The following is a 22,035-nucleotide window of genomic DNA, read 5'->3' as shown; positions in this document are numbered from 1 at the left end:
GTTGTGCCATTTTCTTCACATTCACAAGTTAAGAACAAATTTTTTCCGCTCACAAGCAAATGGACAAATTGAAAGCATTCACAGGACAATATCCAAAATGTTAATCCTCTTGTTAGCAGCCAACACAATGAATGGGCATGTAAATAGCATTCATAATTTCAATATACAATTTTAAAGTTCACACTAGAACCAATTGTTTTCCATATGATATAGTACATGGTGGAAAACTGCCCTCTCATTTTGATATTTTAAAATCCAAGCTTAGAGCTAATAGGGAGCCAGTAAAAGAATTCTAAAAACTTTGGTTTGAAGTTTGGGAAAGAATAAAATGAGCCAATACAAAATCTTTGTGTGTCAATGTACAAGGAAACTACCACAATGCAGGGTATTCAATGGGTATCATTAAATAAGCATGTACTTCAAAAGGTAAAAACTATAAAGTTTTTATATAAGTACCACAGCTTGAACCAGGTCATTGAAATGATATCACTTGTAAGTGTTATGTTCAGTTGCCAACAAAAACATCTGTTGTTCATATAAAAAGGGTTAAACCATCTAAAGGAGCAGCCAAAGCATTACCACAAGTTCCATCAGTTAAACCAGTCTCAAAAAAGGCCTCAAAACATACCAGGAAACAGGTATATACTGATGATCAAGATGTTTGCAATTTGCCTTATGCCTCAGCTCATGAAATAAGTAGTTATGGTCAAATGTTCTACAATTTGATGTAAATTCCTTATCTTCCAGTGTTGCTATGTATTTATGACTTATCATGTATGATAGAGTTCAGAAGGTTGTGTTGACTAGGCTAGAGTTTATTTTCCTTTTCTTTATGTGTACACACATTTTTGAAAGTTGGAAGGAATTGATGAAACATTACTCTCTCTCAGTTAGTGTATGGGAAGTTTATTGTAGTCTAACATTTCAATTCATCAAGGAAGGAGTCCCAAATACAGTTCAGAACCAGCCATTTAATTTTGGTATATTGTTCTCCAGACAGCCTAATGTGCTATTAACAATCGGTGTGTGACAGGGTTAATGTTCGGCATATGAGAAACACGAAATGAAGTGCGCAGGTTACAGGAGGTAGTCACAGAATTACATGAGAAAGCACAGAAAGGGAATATTTTGGAGGAAATACAAAATGAGTGTCATGAGCTAAGGCTTTCATAAGAGAAACAGTGCAAGAAAACAAGTGGACAGAAATAGCACCACAGACATTAATCAGGAAGAAAAGAGGATGGTTGGGTGTGGGAGAGGAATTACTGAAAGCCGTATTCGGCACAGCAGACAGTGAAGATATACAAAACCCAAATAACACAGTGCAACAAACAAGGGAAATAGCAGAAACCACTAGAAGTGCAGTAGAATGACATACAAGGAAGGTGCTTAACAAAAGGAAAATAGTAAGAGAATTGACTACAGAACTGGTGCTATGTACAAAAAGTACTGTGCAGACAATGAGTAACAACTTGGAAACTTGGAAAGACTGCAGGCTTTGTTAAGTGCATGAAATGGGGAAATGGCCACAGCCAGACAGTTGCGAGCTTAGCAGTTAAGCTTGAATGCCGTAATTCTGGATGCACCAATAGAGCAAGAAGCAGTTCACCATGCAACGCGTGGCCATCTGAGTTATGCAGAGCTCTGCATTTTTGCTTACAACACAATTCCTACTAGCACTAGGCACCAGACATAAAAAGAATTCCACACACAACTGCAACAGGTAGTAACTCTAACTGAGAGAAACCTACTTGGACGCTAACATGCAAAACCATTGAAGTTGGTTCAGCTAGAGGAAAACTGGATGTATCCATTAACTTTATGATAGTGGACATGAATGCACGATATCAGTATTCACCCTTATCTGATAAAATGGGGAACTGTAAACAAATGGATCCAAATACAAACACAAGAAGTATTATTATTAACATCAGAACAAAGGGAAGCTTCATGGCAGTACCAGAATTACAACAATGTATGAGAGACAGCATTACAATTTGTTCAGCTAGAGTGATACAGACTAATGTACAGGCATGTGATGTACAGTTGTTATTAGAGAAAATGGAAATATCAGTGTGTCAAAGACAAACACCACATTTCTTGAGTGGGAGTGCAGTGGATTTATTCAGTTTGTTTGCCAGCAGTTGTTATCATAAACTGTTACCAAAATGGGAATTCCATAGGCATGACCAATGTAGAACTTTGAAACAGTAATATATTAATAAATGGCACAAGTTATGATATAACAGGAACGCAATTTCATCTTCTGGCTACTGTGAAGGATACAGTCACTATCCAGTTCTTACAACATGTGTTGTATTGCTTGGAAAAACTGTAAAGGCTTGAAGAAAACCTTAAATACAACACCCAAATAATCTGTCAACTGTGTTTATATTCTACGGTTATTCAGCAAATCAATCATCAAATTAGTCCTTACACAAGAATATTATTCTTACTTTTACTCCATACTACAGTATGTGATATTATGAGGGACTTCATCCTGAAGCAGAGATATCTTTAAAATGCAAGAAAAGGCAATGTGTATAATATGTAATTTGAGATATAATGATTCATGCAGGAAACTTATCAAGAAACTTGGCATTATGACACTGCCATCTGTATACATTTACAGTATTATATCATTTGTTAAAACCTACCTATTAATCGAAGACAGCCTATTAATATTAAATGAACACATTCACAGCTATGAAATAAGACAGTATTCTGACCTACATATGATGCGGTGAAGACCAACTTGTTACCAGAAAATTGTCCTACATGTTGGGATATGGATGTATAAAAAATTACCAGCTGAAATTAAAAAAAAATCTTTTTTTTCGAATACGTAATAAATTTTAACTAATTTCTTAATAATTGATCGCTTGGGCCTGATTACAGTGCATGTTTCCTTAAAGTATGAACAAGTGAAAGTATAATGTGGTGTCTATTACCTTCTTGTAATACTGAACAAACTTTCATGAAACAATTAAAATTGTAACAATATAGTTGTAAAAATTACTTGTAAAAATTATGTGTAAAAATGTATGCTGACTTATTTGATAACATACGTGCAAATTGTACAATATTATGACTACTTGTATCAATAAAATGTAAAGAAATGTTACCCACAGAAAACCTAACATTCCTCAACAATAAAAGATGACACATAAACATTGTTCACGTGTAACTTGAGGTTTGACATCTCTGTCTCATACCAGAATTTGAGTAAACCTGAGTGTCTATCTGCTGAGCATAACTTTATCCTAGGTGGGATGTGAGAAGGGAGCATGTAGTGTATAGCACGCAGTGTTTACAGTGATGCAACCAGGTGGCATTTGGCTTCCTGCCAGATGGAACAGGGCAAGCCCAGACCGTGAAGGGCATCTAGTGTGTCTCTCTGCAGGGGGATTATCTGGTTCCTCCACTTTCTACATCGTAGGCGAGCCCGCAAAGAACAGTGTGTGTGTGGGGGGTGGCGGGGCGGGGGGAGGGGGGGGGCTCTGTGATGTGAACAGCCCAGCTGCCTGTGCACCACCACCATGTCCGTTTCTTCTTCATACATCCATATTTAAATTGGATGATGGTGGGACATCAGCTGGTATAATTTTTTTTATTGAAAATGAAACTCCTCCAGCTGTATTTAAGATTTCATATTTATTTGACTACTAGTTTCGACACTTTGATGATATCAATTGTGTGTGGCTGAGTACTAGAAGTCTGCGGTGAGACCAATATGTGCTCCACACAGATGGCGGGCAATAACTAGTGTCACTGTCACTAAGACAAACTTGAGGATTTTTTTTTTTTTTTTTTTTTTTTTTTACAATGTACTTCAAATATAACTTGGGAATGACATGGTACTGGAAGCAGTTAAAAAATTGTCCTATCTAGAACGAAAGATTAAACACTATTACCTAAGCAAAAGTAATGACTTGTCCTAGTCCAGACCACTGTACATTGTGATGGGTGAGAGAAATGGTGAGGGAGAGGGCAGATTTACACTGTGGCATACAGTCAAACAGTGATAGTATTGACAGGCACTTTTTCAAGCAGTCTTATACAGCACTCTGGCTGTCCTCACAGCCATGCTTGGTGCTTATAAATACAGCTGATCACAGAATGCGCTGATACCCCAATTCAGCAGTGATGTCCATTGTATTGACATTGTGTGTGCCATTAGCAGTGAAGAATGAGGCAGCCCACCAATATCCTCTGAAGTCTTGCTGGCCACACAACCCTGCACTTACTCATGGTCCCCATCTAGTGTGCTTGCTGGCAGTAACCAACACCAGGTGCCCGTTGCTGAGCAGAAATGGCCCATCTAGGTGGCTAGGAGGCCATGAGAGCATTCCTCCTCCATCCAGATCATAGACAGCTTGCACCAGTCGGCCAAAGTCTCTCAGAAGAAGGATGCTGGCTGCACACCAGCTCCCTACATTGGTGAAGTTTTGCGAGGCCCATGGTGGCTATGCCACAGGTAGATGCACCTCGCTGGAACCTGATGAGTCAATCAGTGGGCGGGTAGTCAGACGACCTTCATCATCAAGGATGGGTCATGATTCCTCTGTAACTAAAAAGCATGTCATTCTCTCTGCTTCAAGACACAGACAGGATTATGGCAGGACTGAATGCTTTGAGCCTTCAAGCATGGTTATTTATACCCTTAGAGCTAAGCTTCTGAAAATTCTGCTTGAGGAGGATGAGTAAGTTTGCTCCATATTGCTTGTCCTCTCAGCTTTGCACTGAGCATGGGTGGCTAGGTCCAGTTAAATTTGCAATGTGGGAGTTTCTTGGTGCACAAAAGTGTCCAAGTTACAAAATATTATTTCAGACTTGTTTACACTGTTTTAGCTGTTACATGTGCTTGACTGTTGACCAGTATCCTAAACTCCCATCTGCCTGGAGTGTTTTGTCACAATGTCAACAGTACCGTCCAGTGGCTTACTTGGTTAACACAACAGCCGGACTGGGCTCTACTTCCTGGCAATGGTAGGAATAAAACTTAAAAATTCACAAATGGCACATCAAACTTATCCAGGACACAGCACAAGGAAGATATCAGAAGTTGATTAACACAGCTGTGTAAAATATTAGTGTGGAACCAAGAAAGAGGTTCCAGAATTTGTATGTCTGGAGTACATCACTGTATGGGAGTGAAAGATGGAGCAGTGAAAATTTGTAGGAGAAGAAACAGAAAATGTTTAAAATGTAGTGCTACTGAATAATGTTGGAAGTTAACAGTACTGACAATGTACAAAATGAACAAGTGCTAAATGGAGTAGGTGAGGACAGAAGTGTGTCAAATAGATTTACAAGATGAAAGAATTAATTAGAGGAACAGCTGCCATGGGGCAACAAGGATTAGTTAACTGCCTGAAGAAGCAGCAAGAGAGGGAGGGGGGGGGGGGGGGGGAGAGCAGGGGCTAGGAGGCAGTGTTAGAACCAGACCAAGACTAGAACGTGCAAAAGATAATGTAGATGATGTTGAGTGTAATTCTTATGTAGAGATGAAAAAGGTTAGCAATTAGCAGATGGTGGGAAAAGATAAAATACTGAACAAATCAAAAAATTAATGGCTTAAAAAAATGCAAGTGAATAACACAAAATGGACATTTTAAACACAATGCATATTCAGTGAAGTTTCTCTGCAATGGATGAGTCACCAAAATCATGTCATTGATAGTCTTCTCAGTTGTGAAGATCTTTACTGATGAATATCGATGGAAAGACATGGTATCATCAAAGGAATTGAATTCATCACTTTGTTCCTCCTGGAAAGGTTGTGCAGATGGCGAAAGTCTGTGACTGATTTATTGCTCATCAGCTAATTTTGATAGAATTGGTATCAAACTTTTACAGCAGGAATCCATATCACAGCTCAAGTAAGATACCATTGCCAACAAATGTTCACCATTGCGTAAAGTAATAGCATCATTTCATTTGCAAGTATTAATCAAAAACTAATTGAATATTATTTTATCCTTTTGGCATACAGATTCAAATAATGAGCTTTGTCTTTTTGCTTATTTGATTTTCTGCTACCGTTACTATTCCATAGCTCAAGGTTATCCATTTTCTTTTAATTGTGTTATTTACCCCTATTTCAGTCAACCACTTCCTAACATTTCCTCATAAACCCTCAACAACTTTCAGCTCCTTCAGTTTATCCAGGTCTACCTCCTTAATTTCCTACCTTTCTGAAGTATCATCATTTTTAGTCTGCAATTCATTACCAGTAAATTACGGTCAGATTCCACATCTACCTCTGGAAGTTTCTTGCAGTTTAAAATCTGATTACAAAATCTTAGACTTATTATTATGCACTGCCTTGGAAAAGAGAGAGAGAGAGAGAAAATATGAAACGTGAAAGGAGAGGAGGAAAGAAATGAAACTTTATGAGTTGACAGAGAATGTCACATTTTTTTAGTGAGTCCAGGATTGAGTAAAACTTACAAAGAATGTGCCGGTATGACCCACTTATCAGTGTAAGGTTGCATCCCATGTGGTCTGAATGCATACACTGATTCTATTGAGAACGGTGTCATAAAGTCATTGTATTCTCTTTGATGGGAAGCTACACTACCTGAGCTGGTCCCACAAATGTTCTATTGGGGACTGATCTGGGGAACTTGCTGGCCTTGACAGTACCTCATCATCATGCATACTGTTCCTAGAGACCTATGCCATGTCTGGAAGAGCATTGTCCTGTTGAAAACTGGCACCATGATACTATTGCCTGAGAAGTGCCACATGAGGACGTGGAATGTCATGACATACCATTGTGCTGATAGAGTTCCCTCAACTACTACCAGTCATGACCTGAAGTCATACCCAATGGCTCCCAATACTAAGACCCTGGAATGCAACTGTGGTGCCTCTCCAATACATTGAAAGAATGGGACCTCTTCCTAGGTCACCAGCATACTCCCCAATAGTAATCATCTGGGGTTGTACAGTAGGGCAGGATCACAATCATCACTGAACACACTGCCATTCATCAGTAGTCCATGCTTCCCAATCATGGCACCATTCAAAATACAGTCATTTGTGGAGCAGTGTTAATGGCAGCTTATGCAAAGGGTCAAAAATTGCCTAGTCTGCTGCTGCTAGTCTCTGACTAATGGCACAACATGACATAGAATGTTGTAGGGAGCCCATTAATTGCTCTCAAATGGCAGGTGCAGATGTAAAGAGGTTACAATGTGCTTGGTGCATAATACTGCAAATTCTCCTTTGTTGTGGTCAGATGTGGTTGACCTCAACCTTGAAAATGAGTTTGCCTGCCTTCATATTCCCATGCAGTCCAACATCAGGTCACTGTCACTTCCAAATGACCCACAAATCTGTACATTACACGATTTGACCACTCAGCCAAATGGAGAACCACTGTGATGTCCCCTTCAAACTCTTGTCAGGTACTGATAACACTATCTCACACATCTACCTGGCATCTCCCATGTCCTTCACAGTGAACATTCAGCACCTGATGCTGTTCTTGCCTCTTATACACCCTACCAGGCCTGGTACACATGGACAACGCTAATGCACTCTTGTGGCTATTCTCTATATCATGGAGAATTGCAATTATAATTACTTACATACTCGCCTATGATTTGAAAGTGTATGAAGTTACATTGACATTTGACTGTGTTTTCTGAGTACTTCAGTTCTTTGTTAGGCAGGGATAAGCAATCTGAAACCTTTCTGTGTGTCTGGGTCTCTTCCATATAGCTAACTTTTCATGGGGATATTAGACCATGTGACTTCTTTTGCTTTTCCAATGGATCTGTTGCAAACACACTTCTCGGGTTTGCTGCTGGATCATATTGTGCAAATCCCATAATATTTTGTTGATGCAACTGTCTGATATCTTCAATTGGTGATGCTGTTGTCACTGCTACAAGACATGACTGTTGATAGCTGTTTGATAGCACTGAAATTTATCAGGACATGAGGATAGGATCCTGGATGATGCAACAGTTTCAGTTCTACAGAAAGATTTGAGCTATGCACTGACAACTGAGACAGATTCCATCTGAGATGCAATAGCTGAGGCAGAACAGGCAATGTTAAAACCTCCCACTGAAGTTTTGGAAGAGATTAGAAGGGACACCTGCAGAATTTGAACCCAAGCTACACCAAAAAAGTTTAATATCAGTTCAGCAGAAGGGAAGTCTTTGCAAGACTTGAAGGTGGACAAAGACCTCACCATTTCACCTGCCAACACAGGGAATGCCACTACCCTTCTCTCATGACCTGAATACAACTGTAAGATAAAGGCACTGCTCAGTGACCCTGCTTGTCACAAGGTAAGAGAGGATAGATCCGGGGAAAAACATTTGACCTTTTCAAGAAGAGTTCTATTGTGACCAAAGTCACTAAGGGCCTGCGTCAACAAACTGCATTTCCCCCAAGATTGTTTGGCCTACTGAAGATACGTGAGGATGGATCTCCTCTTCCCCCAGTAGTGAGCAACATTTGAGTTCCTATCTGTTTCCTGGCTAAGTATCTTATTTCACAGCTTAGACCTCTCATAGGCAAATGTGACCATCACATCTGGAACTCAGAGGACTTCCTAAGATTCCTGAAGACACTTAAGCTGCAACTGTTGGACATTTTGGTTAGCTTTGATTTTGCACCTTTATTTACAAAAGTATGTCTGCAGGACTTGTTAGAGCTTATAAGCAGCAAGTTTGAGAAAGACATTGTGGGATTGTTAAAACATGTGCTTACCTCACTTATTTCTTATTCAATAACCAACATTTTAAATAAGTGGATGGTGCCACCATAGGAAGCCCTGTCTCCCATAGTGGCCAACAATTTTATGGAAGACTTTGAGGAAAAAGCATTACAGTCAGCAAAACTCCAACCTTCCTGCTTCTGGCAATATGTAGACAATACATTTGTGGTGTGGCACCATGGAATATACACTTTACTTATGTTTCTCCAGCATCTGAACTCACTCCATCGGAATATACAGTTCACCATGGAAGCAAAGAGAGATGGCCTCTTTCCATTCCTGGATGTCATGGTTAGAAGAAAAGCCAATGATTCACTGGGACCTAGTGTCTACTGCAAACCAACTCATACAGAGTTATACTTGCAGGCCACAAGCTATTATCATCCTGCACAATGTGGTAGTGTCTTATTAAGCTCTTTGGTACATAGAGCACATGTGGTTTCAGATACTGACAGTCTGCCTGATGAGCTACAACACCTAAGAATGGTGTTCCAACAGAATGGCTATTCTGATAGATACACCATGCATTCATTCTAAGCAAGTTCAGAGCAGGGATGTAAATGAAGTAAATGAAGATGCAGAGTCACCCATTGAAATGGTGTTCTAGCCATATTTTGGCAGCACGTCTTCAGGAATAGAGAGAATCCTCAAGAGACATGACGTATGTTTTTCGGTGACCTGAATCTTATATTGTGCAGACATGCTGATCTGTGCAAGAACTTTTGTACACGCCTGGGGCAACCTGCTAAGTCAGCAGTAGTGGAGCATTGCCTGGATGTGGGGTATTGTATGTTGTATGAGAAGACTGAAGTTTTATCCTCAGCATCATCTTTTTGGGACTTCATACTTAAGGAGGCCACACGTATCCTTACAGAGAACAATCTTATCAACAGGGATGCAGGTTTTTCAGGTAAGTGCCAACTGGAATCCAGCATTGGATGCCATTAAATTAAAGCAAAAGAACCAAGAACTTCCAATTCAAGGTTCAGCACAGCACACTGCTGATATTTGATACAGCTTTTAACCAAAGGAGTGTCTGGAAGCACAGTATTTGCCCACAGTGCACACACAGAAGGCCTCTTTGCACCTCTTGGCAGGGGGACTAAGAGCACTGCTTTCCTCCACTGTGAGCACCTTCCCTTGCATGCATATTGCCTGCTCCTGGCCTGATAAATTTTGACACCGCAGTCCCTTTATCATCAGTCATGCCTTGTAGTAGTGAGAACAGTATTTGCCACCACCTGAAGATGTCAAACAGTTGTACTGACGAAATATTGTGGGATTCACACAGCATGATCCAGCTGCAAACCGAAAAAGTGTATTTGCATTAGACCATGTATTATAAGCAGCACTAAACTTTTTAAATGTGCTTCCATTTTGTAATTACTGCAGTTGCTTTTGAATATTCACTAGAGTTTAAAACACTACTTTTACACTGGTTATCATTAGCAGTTACAATTTTCTCTTCCTTTTCAATTTTCTCATTTAAAATACTAACGTGCATGTTATCCTGGCTGTTGACAGTTTCAGTTTGACCCTTCAGCTTAGAATGTATGTACCGTAAAAATTTCAACTCTGAGCCCAGACTCCACCTCTGTCACCTAGAGTTCTACTGTTTGCCATCTGGATTCTGTAGAGGCTTCTCTGTCATCTATTTTACTCACCTTTTCAACAAACTGTCTACATCTTCACTTATAGTGCCACAAAATAGATTAGCTAAAACTAACAATAGTCATAAGTATATGGCAATTAAAATATATAACAAATTGTCTAAAAATGGGTCAATCAAGCCTGACAAATTATTTAAAGACAATGTTCATAACTGCTTGTTAACTAATCCATTCTATTCATTAGAAGAATTTTTAGAAATGCCCAATATCAACTTAAATATGTAAAATTTTTTTTTGTAAAATTAATAGGTTAAGTGAACTGACGAAGTCTATTGCATGTAACAATGCTGAATGACTAATAAAGAATCTGAATCTGTATGTGACTACTTGGCTCTCTTCTAACCTCAACTATCAGAGCTGACTGTTTCACTTTTTGTTGCTGAAACGTTGCTATGTAATTGAGCTCTTTGTTTCTGGAAGCCTGCCATTTTCTAATTTTTTTTCCTGAGTTACTAAATCCTGTCATTTGCCTTTGAACGCTTGGTGTCTATCTGTCAAAGTTCTTCTAAAAGTCTGATACCCACCCAGTACAGCTTTTTTTTTTAAGAGTACTACATGTGTCTGAAATTTTGTTAACTACCTCTCTAATCATCTGTTCTAGTAAGTTCCTGCTTACACTTTCCTCTAATCCTGCTTACAGTAGAAGCTCAATTATCTGACCTCGGATTATCTGACCATGTGTCTGATCATTGGTCTGTGCTCCATGCTGAACAGCATGCCAGTGTTAGCAGTCGATTTTACTCCAGTAACCAATTAGAAATATGTGAAGGTTGGCTTCATTGATGGAAAAATCATCGCAACTTTAGGCATGTTGCTATTTCAGGTGATGATGATGATGCAGATAAGGACTGTGTTGAAAGATTTGAAAAAAAAAGTGTCAGAAAGTATACTGGTATCTCATCAGTTACACAAGACTGTGCTAAACTATGAAATGCTGCCTCACCAACCCCTTTACCTCAATGAATGAAACAGCCACTGGCATAACACTACCATAGGACAGCCTGGCCATTTCAATATGCAGCAGTGGAAGTGGTGACCATAAATTGATATTTGTAATTGTCAGATTTAAGAAACAAAACACTTAAAAACATAAACATGTCATCACTTATGGTTTATTACAAAGCTCAAAAAATGCTTAGATGAATGGTAATTTCTTTAAAGATTTATTTCTGATGCATTTGTTCTGGCTGTTAAAAAACATTTGAAATCGCAGAACTTACCATCCCCTGAAATTATGTTGCTAGATAGTGCCCCAAGCCACCCCTCTGAGTCTGAAATTCAACAAGGTGACATAAAACCTTTGTTAAAAAATTCGGGATATGATTATAGTCCAATACTTGTGTTAACCAAGTGAGCTTTAGACTTTTGATTTGAAATGCCATTTACATATTTAATACTTGAATTATAATTCAACAAAAGGTTGACATGAAGTGCACTGTGATTACTCCAACATCTAAGCTTTCTAAAAAGCAATAACTTCTTGAAAGGTAATGACCTGCTATCCATGCCTACCGATAATGCCATCGCCATGAAGAATGTGGAGCCAACAATGCTGGTGGTCAGTGAACTCATTACAGCAGCTGTCAGCACAGTGCACCTGTGCTATGTGTATTGGAGAGAGAGACTGGTGCCTAAGGCAAAAAAAGGTGTCTACGGACTCAGATCATTTGTATCTCCACTAGTTTAGATGCGAGACCTGTTGCATTCTGCCACAGATAGATGTTGTTTGTTTAAGAATATCTCTCTCTCTTGGTTTGTTTTCTTGACATGTTATGTGTGCTGGTGACATTTCTGGCTTGTATACAGTTTTGATTGGTTTAATACTTCAGATGGTAGAACACTTGCTGTTGCCACGTTCGTACAGCCCATGTAGAGTGCAGTGTATTCTTCCAGTTAGCAAATTTATGCTTTCAGTCTTTACTCTTGGAATGAGTTGTAAAAAATGCCTTTTTATAAATATGAAAATTTTGAAGCTAAGTGTTTCACCAAATTATTTAAATTTAACAGTACTTTGAAAAGCATAGATTCCTGCTGACAACATAGAATAATTCAGCAGATTACTTCCATTTCATCTCTTGTGTGTTAGTATGACCTGTGCATCTTTGTGGTCCTTAGGTACAGATGATTTTTTTATCAAGCATGATTGTTAAATATGGATCTATTGTATCAGCATGGTCTGACAGGAACTAAACTGGTGTACAATCTGGATTAGAATACTGGCCTTTATATAGAAATTTATATTGCTTCCCCTCACTGAAGTTAACTGATTCTAAGTTACTACTGTTGGCAGCTGTTACTGATTCCGATTCTGGAATATTTACTGTGTCTTCTTTGATGAAGAAACTGCAGAAAACTGTGTTTAGTAACTCCACATTGGTGGCACTGTCATTGGTGTATTAATTATATTAGACAGTCCACATGCAGAAGTGTCTACAGAATATGGAAATAAGTTCAGTGGCACAAGCACTGGAATTAGAGGTTTTGGATCAGCAGCAAGCTATCCCATAAAGCCAAGATAACTGTACTTCAAGCATATAACTGCTCCAAAGCAAACAGCTTTTCTCAGTATAATTAAACATCACGGTATGCAGTCTTAGCCAAGTGTAATCTTTCTATAAACTAATGAGCAAGCAATGCTTGTGGTGGGAGAAGTGACCTTCTCTGGAAGAATGCCATAAGGAAAATACAAGAGCACCAAGAATCAGTTTCCTGTCTAGTAATACAGCACAGCGTGATGTGAGATGATTTATGTATATTCTGTTGACTTTCATTTCTTATATGTGTTATGTTAGTTATGCATTTCTTTACTCCATGTAGTAGTAAAGCATATAGTAAAATATAAACACCACACACATGTATCTGCATACTACATAACCAATGATTCAGAAAGTGCACTGCAGAAGGGTTGGTACATTTTTAAGAAACGGCTTATAGTTACTCTTTGTGATGCAGCTGGATGCATAGTGTCAGGGCCTCATCTACTCAATCTTCAGTTTTCAGACACACTATATTAATCATAGCATGTAAGCTTTCATGGCCGGCATCTTCATTAACTAACTTCCGGGCTGAATTGCCATGGTCCATATATAAAAGTACTTCTCCTTCCTGACGTTTCGTTACCGGCAACATCTTCTGAGGTGAGTCGGCGACTGGCTGCTAGGCGCCGGTGGTCCCACTTATATAGAGCGCTTAGATGGTGCCACCACTCGTCACGTGCTTTCGACTTTAAAATTATCTCTGGCTAGTGCCATCTCTCTCGATTACAGGTAATCGATTGTCACTTCGTTGGTACGAAGTCGAACGCCATATCTTGTCTAGTTTTAATCCTTCTTCTTTTCTATTAAAATTATTTCCATGCTTGTAGATCTCTATAGCTTCTCTATACATGCGAGTATAATAATGTGAGGTCCTAGCTATCACATTTGTCTCACTAAATTTTATTTTGTGATCACAGTCTTTGAAAACGTGTTCCGCTACAGCTGATTTCTCAATCTATCCCAATCTACAGTTCCTTTTGTGTTCTGTTAGGTGGGTATTAACACTCCTTTTAGTTGTTCCAAAGTAAACCATGCCACAGCTACACGGAATTTTATACACACCTGGGGTAGCTAAGGGGTGTCGTGCATCTTTCACCGATCTTAAAGTTTCACTAGTTTTCTTGGTAGGTCGAAAGATTGTCTCCACTTGAAACTTGGCCAAAACTTTACCAATAAAAATCCGTGGTGGTGGTGGTGGTGGTGCCATCTAAGCACTCTATATAAGTGGGACCACCAGCGCCTAGCAGCCAGTCGCCGACTCACCTCAGAAGATGTTGCCCGCAGCCGGCAACGAAACGTCAGGACAGAGAAGTAGTTATATATATGGAACACAGCAATTCAGCCCGGAAGTTCTAATTAATGGACACTATATTAATGTCTTAAAAGTAGCAGGAGTTGACACTGATAATTACATACTAAATGAATGTACATGTATGAAATATCTTGTTATCAACATAGGTAAAAAAAGCAAAATGAAATTGGTGCACTGACAATTCATTCAAAAAAATCACACCAGGGTTTCAATTTCTGATAGCTCTTGCTTTGTTGTCTTTCACACACTTTCCATAGGTGTGTGTCACTGCTTCATATGTGCCTCTTCATCATTTAGCATTTCTACTTAAAGGACTAGCTGGTCTGTCCCCAAAAAATTAAAATTTTTTAAGCAATGGTATATTGATTCTAAAGTTTTTATTTACTTGAATAAAAAATCAGTGTGTAGACAGTTAGTACTGAAGTAAATAACATCAGCTGTGGAAGAATCAGTTTTATTGACATAATTTTACATCCAGTCTCTACCTTAAGGACATGGGAGGCAGTCCTTTGCATAGTAGCTCCAGATTGCATCAGAACATACAATTTCATGCCAAATATGAGTGTTCTATACTTTAAAACTGGTTTTGTTTAAATATACACTTACAAATTTCCATCAGTTTATCTTCCATACATAATGTAACAATTTAACATCTTTGCACAGAACCATACATCTGGACATCTTCTCAGTATCACAGACAATTCGCAGAAATGGCTGAGCTAGTTCTTTAATAAAGCTACTAATTGAAAAACAAAATTAAGACCAGCTCATGAAATACTGTGAAATAAAATTTACAGAAGGTAGTATGTTGTGTAATACCTCAAATACATTTTAAAACACAAAAATGTATTGTAAGTAGTAAACAGTACTGGGAATGGATTCAACGTGACTTCATTCATCATGCTAAAATATGCATATCCTTTGCAACAGAAACATGAAATCTTAGTTTACAATTTTAACAGGATTTAAAGAATGTAGAGCATGTAAAATGTCCTTTGAGATATATCTATGTAAATAACTTGGCAATTAAGCAGTTCAGTTTCATAGATCATATGTTGTAAGAAGCAATTAATTTCACTGTTTATTTGTTGTGACTAAATCCTGTTTCATTGTTATGTGTCTATGAAGTCACATGCATGAACAGACTTAACACAGTTCTCCATTATTACAGTTCTCACATATTTGACAGAGACATTTCTTGTCACAACCAAAGTAGAATCACAAACTTTAAGGTACGATGTCATTGTCTAGTTTAAAATGCAAGAAACATGCATGAATAATCATTAAAATTGAGCATTCATTTATTTCCAACATTTTTAACAGTATTTGCTGGAAAAGCAAGACATGTGAAGGTATAAAACAAATGTTCCAGTTGTTTTTGAATCCTTTAAATCTAAGTTATGGCACAGCAGAGTTTGATCACAAATGTTTTGTGATAACACCCCTTCAAATCTCATGCTCTCATTTTCTTTAAAAGTTTAAAAGAATTTGAAAATATGTGTGATAATTCCTCTTGATGCAGTCTCATTTTATTTGTATGTGCTAACCTTGCTGCTACAGCAACTGGTAGCTGTAGGACACAAACTTTCAGTTTTGTTGAAATCACTAACATTCACATCACTTAAGTCTTCCACTCACACAAATGTTTTGTCCAGGCACAGTTCCACATGGTTTCACAATAAATAATAATTCAAGAGGGCTTAAGTTTATGTGCAGTCATGTGTGTTTGCTGTCAGACCTCTAAGTTCACTATTAATTGTACGCAACAGTGGGTAAGTGCCACAACCACAGCGATTGCGGAAGTCATCAAGGTCGAGAGCCCATATCATTCCACCACCAAGTCCAAGTTCTTTTATGAACTGAGTCTGTGAAAACACATTATTATATTTAAAGTATACAAATATAATCAAACAATAGAAGTTAAGAGTATAGATTAATATTTTCACTTAACTGATGGAAATTAATAGGCCTGAACACAATATTATACACATGTTAGCTGATACAGTGACATCACTAGCACTGCTACTTTATTGTTAATTTTCATTTTCTTTCTCTTTTCTTTCATCTCAGTGAGGCTTAATATGTTACAAACAGAGACATACGATTCTGGCATTTCATATTTCTATGAGATGTAGTGTTATTAAAATGAATGATCACTTAAACACTTTGTGAAACCCAAATAACTGAAAAAGGGAAACTTACACTCATCCCAAAATAAAGTTGTATAACAGAAAGTAAAGCATTACTTATATGTGACAATTATCTGAAATGAGGGGCAGTATAGTGCTCATACTGAAATGATCAAAGGGAAGATTAGATGGGATGTTAATTCCATAGGTAAGATAGCAAATAGTATGTGTGTGTGTGTGTGTGTGTGTGTGTGTGTGTGTGTGTGTGTGTGTGTGTGTGTAATGGTAGACAGGCACACAAACAAAAAGGGCTCAACTCATAACTAGGTTTCAGACAGTGTTCTTTTATAATATGTCATAACAAGAAAAAATTTGAACCATGATGATATTTGAATTCAGATCTTCAACTAATCATGAGCAGTCACCTTAACTGGTTAGGCCACTGCAGGATGTCTCCAGGACAAACCAAGACATTGACTTTCACTTATGTTTTCCTATCATTCTTGAAACCAATCAGAAGTTCTTTCTAGAGCACATCCCTAGAGGGGTTGATATGATAGAGTACTGTGACTCACCCTGCCTTAGGGGTTCACTCAAATGAATAAATTCACTAAAAATATTTGATTTAAAAAAAAATTTGTGTGTCTGTAAGTCCTGCAAGAGATGTTTATGTTTTCATAACTAGTAAACAGGCTTTTCTCTTCTGTGATAAACAAAATAAAAACTGTTTATCTTCCCCTAACACAGTCAGTTATTTCATAAGACATACCTTTTTGAAGAATATTACACAATTTTCTCAATGTAAAAGGAGCTCCTAAAAACTATGAAAAAACTGTCACCATGAAAAATCATTATTCAAAGAATCAGTTATATTGAGACTGGCCCCAACCCCTCCTTCCTTAATTTAAATTACACAAATTGTCACCTCTGTCAAGAAAAACCTGTGACAGGGGAGAATTAGAGATCATTCCATGTATAAGACAGTTTCTCCAAGACTGCACTTTTTGGAAAACTGTAAAGCAGATACTTTTCAAACATACCTTCTATCTCTATAAACAAACTTGAATCCACCACTTTGCTTCCACTTTTTTCTTATAAAACCCTGAGGCCTCTAGATATGGAATACTTCTTTCTGCTACGAGTTCTTACAATGAGATGCATTTCCAAACAGTCTACATACCGAGGGGCCTTCCCCAATTGCTCTTTCTTTGTGGATACTTTAATGTATGTAATGTGCTCTGGAGATCTGTCACCCCCTATCCCTGGTGTAGTGCTACTGAAAGCCTCCAGTTTTCAGAAGTATTATGTATTCTAAACACTGGATGGAGTAAGCTTCTCAGTACTGCTATGGGAACAGACTCCAGCACCAATCTGTTGATATTCTCTCATGCCCTTACTGACACCACTTGGTGACAAATTGCACTCCAGTGACCACTTGCCCCTTTTCAAAAGCTGCTCAACAAGGAAAACTGAACACTGTACAGTGAATGGCTGTGCCTGAACATTAGGACAGCATCCAGGAATGGGTGGATCACATTATGATGATGAACCACAAAGCCACAGACGCATCCATTCCTTTAGTCTTTAGATTGCTTAAGTAAACTGCTTATGCCCTGGTGGAATGAAGGGTGCTGCTGTGCAACATAGGTCAGGTGGATGGCTCTGTGCAGGTTCCGATGTCAACTAACTGCAGAGCACCTAACAGTCTTTAGAGCGGTATGGGCCAGAAGCCACTGTATAGTTAAGGAGAGCATAAAGAGATATAGCAAAAATTTTTGAATTCATTAAATCATTTCATTAGCTCAATTAGTTTATGAGAACAATTTCTGGAAAGCCCATAAAGCTGTTTGGACAGCTATACCAAAAGAGGTTATGTCTCCAAATAACACTCAAAGGCATTACCCACATAAGTCCACAGCATTTTGCTCAGACTACTCTAGCCAATAGCTTTTATGTGGCATCCTGTTGCCTTAATGTGATTGTGGAAAGGAACTGATTGGAATCAGCACTGTTAGAAGCTCATGATATTGCAACACAGTTATGGCAGAAACAAGTAAAAGATGTTGTAGTAACTTGGAAAGTAATCAAAGAAAACACTTATAGAACAGTTTATTAAAATATGGCAGACAGGACAACTTCCCAAAAAATGGAGAGTGGCTTTTTTGGTCCTGTTCTCAAACCTGGAAAGAACCAAACATGCTCCAATAATTACTGAAGTATATAAGAAGCATCCTGGAGCAAATGATAAACTGTGACTAGTCTAAATCCTAGAGAGCAGGAAGCTCCTTGGCCACTGTTAACCTCATTCTGCTGGAAACAACTATATAACAGGCTCTCTTATGGAGCTTACAGGCACTTTCTTTTACTTAGAAAAGATGTCTGTGATACTATCTGTCTGACAGATTTGACCAGGAGAATGGTGGCCCTGAATGCAGTATTTTATGCCTGGTCTTGTTTGTCATTGACACAAATAGTATGGTGCCCAGAGAAGGGGCCCTTGCTATGATCCTTATTTCTGGACCATTTTGTAGTATTTTTGTTTCTTTTGCAGACCTCAGCAGTGATTTGTCAGGTGCAGCTTGAAGACAGTAGGTTGGTAAAGGGGGCTGCTCATACAGATTTTAGTTTTTCAGCAGCTAAGTGTGTGTGTGTGTGTGTGTGTGTGTGTGTGTGTTTGTTACTTGTATGTTGAATTTATCATTTTCTTGACCTACAAATGAGGTAGGTACGTTACATTCAGTTTTAAACGTATAGTGAAGTTTCTAGGGGTTCATAATTGATTCAGTGCTGGCTGCCACACCTAAGGAACCTGAAGGCAAGGTCCTTCAAGGCACTAAAATTCTTGAAGTGTATTAGTTACAAGTCTTGGTGGATACATATTGTTTTGCAACACTTTTGTACAATCTCAGTTAGATTAGAAATTAATGGTTTATGGATCAGTGAGATTTTTGATTCTGTTCAGCTTCAGGGGATTAGGCTGGTCTCTTCAGGACCAGCCCTATAACTAGACCCTGTGCTTTTGCTAAGGTTCACTTGCTGGTAGCAGCAAATGAACCTTACCAAAAGCACAGGGTTTAGTTTATGAGTGAGAGGAGTGTGAGGAGAAAAGCATGTGCCAAGTTCATGGGAATAAGATGTCTGGGGCAAGGATGGGGTGGGGAGATAATGATGGAAAGGGAGACAGTTGGCTCTCAACAACAGTAGTAAAATGATGACTGAAAAAGGTAAATGAGTTAAAGGGAGGGAGCAGTTTGGGGGAGAGGTAAGCACAAGGTTAGGAGAAGATTGACATGGAAAATGACAGGGAAGGGAAGGGGAAGAGAACTAGCAGAAGTTAAGGCCATCGGGACTGTAAGAACTGGAGTGTGCTGGAGGGGCAGTCCTCACCTCAGTAGTTCAGAGAACTTGGTACCTCCTGATCACAAATTCCTTTGTTGTCTAATCATCAAGCAATAATGTTATCTAGTAGCAACACATATTACATCTGAAGTTATTCATTAGTGAAGTTTTATTCAGTAATTATGAAAGCTCATACCTTTCTTCTGATGTCAGACACATCATCATAAGAAACCCACTGATTACCACGGTATGCATATGGACCAATTCTTCCTTCAGGATCTCGTACAGTGGTCCATCCTTTGCTCTTGACATTATAACATATCTGTAAGAGATGGTAGGTGTTATTAAATACACCAGTTGCATGAGATATGAGGTCAAATGTAAGTAGCAGTGACTTATGAAAATCTGGTCCTGTCTGCTGTTTTCAAAGAAAACCTCAATCTTCCTCTACACTATGACACAGAAATATTTTTTTTTTAAAGAAATGGAAAACACAAAGCAGAAATGAAATATACTGAAAGAGGAAAAATGGGACATACTAAAACAGAACTGTCAATGTGGCTGATTTGCCTAAACAGTATTAATGAATCACCAATAACATGGGCAACAAAGAAATCTCACACTTTGTAGAGCTCCTTACCTCATAATACGCCATGAATCCACCAGCCCTTGTAAACTCTCCAGCTTCACCAGGGCCATATGACTTAGCATTCAGACCATGATTTTTAGCATCAGCCAGTGAGAATGACTGTCCATACATGGGCATACCCATTATAAGCTTTTTCCTGTCAGCTCCCTTCTCTATCCAGTAATGCATTGTGAAGTTCTGCAAAAAAGGAAAGGAAAGAATTTGAACACCTGAGTGAATTGTTACTGCCTGTTTCTATACTGTGTCCATTATAGTATTTAAGGTTTCATTCTATTTCTGTTATGCTTAATCACTGCCAATCCTGCAGCTGTTTCCACAAATCTATTTTCATTTTCCTGATTTGTTTGTGTGTTCCTTCTACTCCTTCATAATTTCTTTCCTGTACATGTTATTCTTATAACTCTATTTTGAACTGCTTCATGTCACTGTCCCATCATATGTTTAAAACAATGGATATTTCTTTTCCTTTCCCTCTTATAATAATGGGTTAATATTTATTTGTAAAAGTGAAGTAAGCAGTTTATGTATCTTCTTTAACAACCCCTTATGTATCTGCCAAATATTTTAACCCCAGGTAGATGCCGTGTTTCTTGACTTCCGCAACGCACTTGATACAGTTCCCCACAGTAGTTTAATTAACAAAGTAAGAGCATATGGACTATCAGACCAATTGTGTGATTGGATTGAAGAGTTCCTAGATAACAGAATGCAGCACGTCATTCTCAATGGAGAGAAGTTTTCCGAAGTAACAGTGATTTCAGGTGTGCCGCAGGGGAGTGTCGTAGGACTGTTGCTATTCACAATGTATATAAATGACCTTGTGGATAGCATCGGAAGTTCACTGAGGCTCTTTTCAGATGATGCTGTTAGTATATCGAGAGTTTGTAACAATGGACAATTGTAGTGAAATGCAGGAGGATCAGCAACGAATTGATGCATGGTGCAGGGAATGGCAAGTGAATCTCAATATATACAAGTGTAATGTGTTGCAAATACATAGAAAGAAATATCCTTTATCATTTAGCTACAATATAGCAGGTCAGTAACTGGAAGCAGTTAATTCCATAAATTATCTGGGAGTATGCATTAGGAGTGATTTGAAATGGAATGACCATATAAAACTAATCATCGGTAAAGCAGATGCCAGACTGAGATTCATTGGAAGAATCCTAAGGAAATGCAGTCCGAAAACAAAGGAAGTAGGTTATAGTACACTTGTTTGCCCACTGCTTGAATACTGCTCACCAGTGTGGGATCCGTACCAGACAGGGTTGATACAAGAGATAGAGAAGATCCAACAGAGAGCAGCGCACTTTGTTGCAGGATCATTTAGTAATCGCAAAAGCGTTGCAGAGATGATAGATAAACTCTAGTGGAAGACTCTGCAAGAGAGATGCTCAGTAGCTCATTATGGGCTTTTGTTGAAGTTTCGAGAACATACCTTCACTGAGGAGTCAAGCAGTATATTGCTCCCTCCTATGTATATCTTGCAAAGAGGCCATGAGGATGAAATCAGACAGATTAGAGCCCACACAGAGGCATACTGACAATCTTTCTTTCCATGAACAATACGAGACTGGAATAGAAGGGAGAACCAATAGAGATACTCAAGGTACCCTCCGCCACACGTTCTCAGGTGGCTTGCAGAGTATGGATGTA

At 38.5% G+C, this 22,035-nt stretch overlaps 1 protein-coding gene across 1 annotated transcript in view; it reads right to left on the bottom strand.

The window, feature by feature from the left end:
- Positions 1-14,706: 14,706 nt before the first annotated feature.
- Positions 14,707-22,035, bottom strand: part of LOC124788421 (probable chitinase 10) — a 231,877-nt gene continuing 224,548 nt past the window's right edge. Inside the window, exons 44-46 of the mRNA XM_047255688.1 lie at positions 20,368-20,553; positions 19,924-20,049; positions 14,707-16,124 (exon numbers count right to left, since the gene is read on the bottom strand). Of these exons, the coding sequence (XP_047111644.1) occupies positions 15,966-16,124; positions 19,924-20,049; positions 20,368-20,553 (471 nt within the window). The 3' untranslated portion in view covers positions 14,707-15,965. The remainder of the gene's footprint in view (positions 16,125-19,923; positions 20,050-20,367; positions 20,554-22,035) is intronic.

Source organism: Schistocerca piceifrons, chromosome 3 (genome assembly GCF_021461385.2).
Source record: "Schistocerca piceifrons isolate TAMUIC-IGC-003096 chromosome 3, iqSchPice1.1, whole genome shotgun sequence".
Taxonomy (NCBI): domain Eukaryota; kingdom Metazoa; phylum Arthropoda; class Insecta; order Orthoptera; family Acrididae; genus Schistocerca; species Schistocerca piceifrons.
The sequence above is the reverse complement of the archived record's forward strand: the minus strand, read 5'-3'. Positions and strand labels throughout refer to the sequence as shown.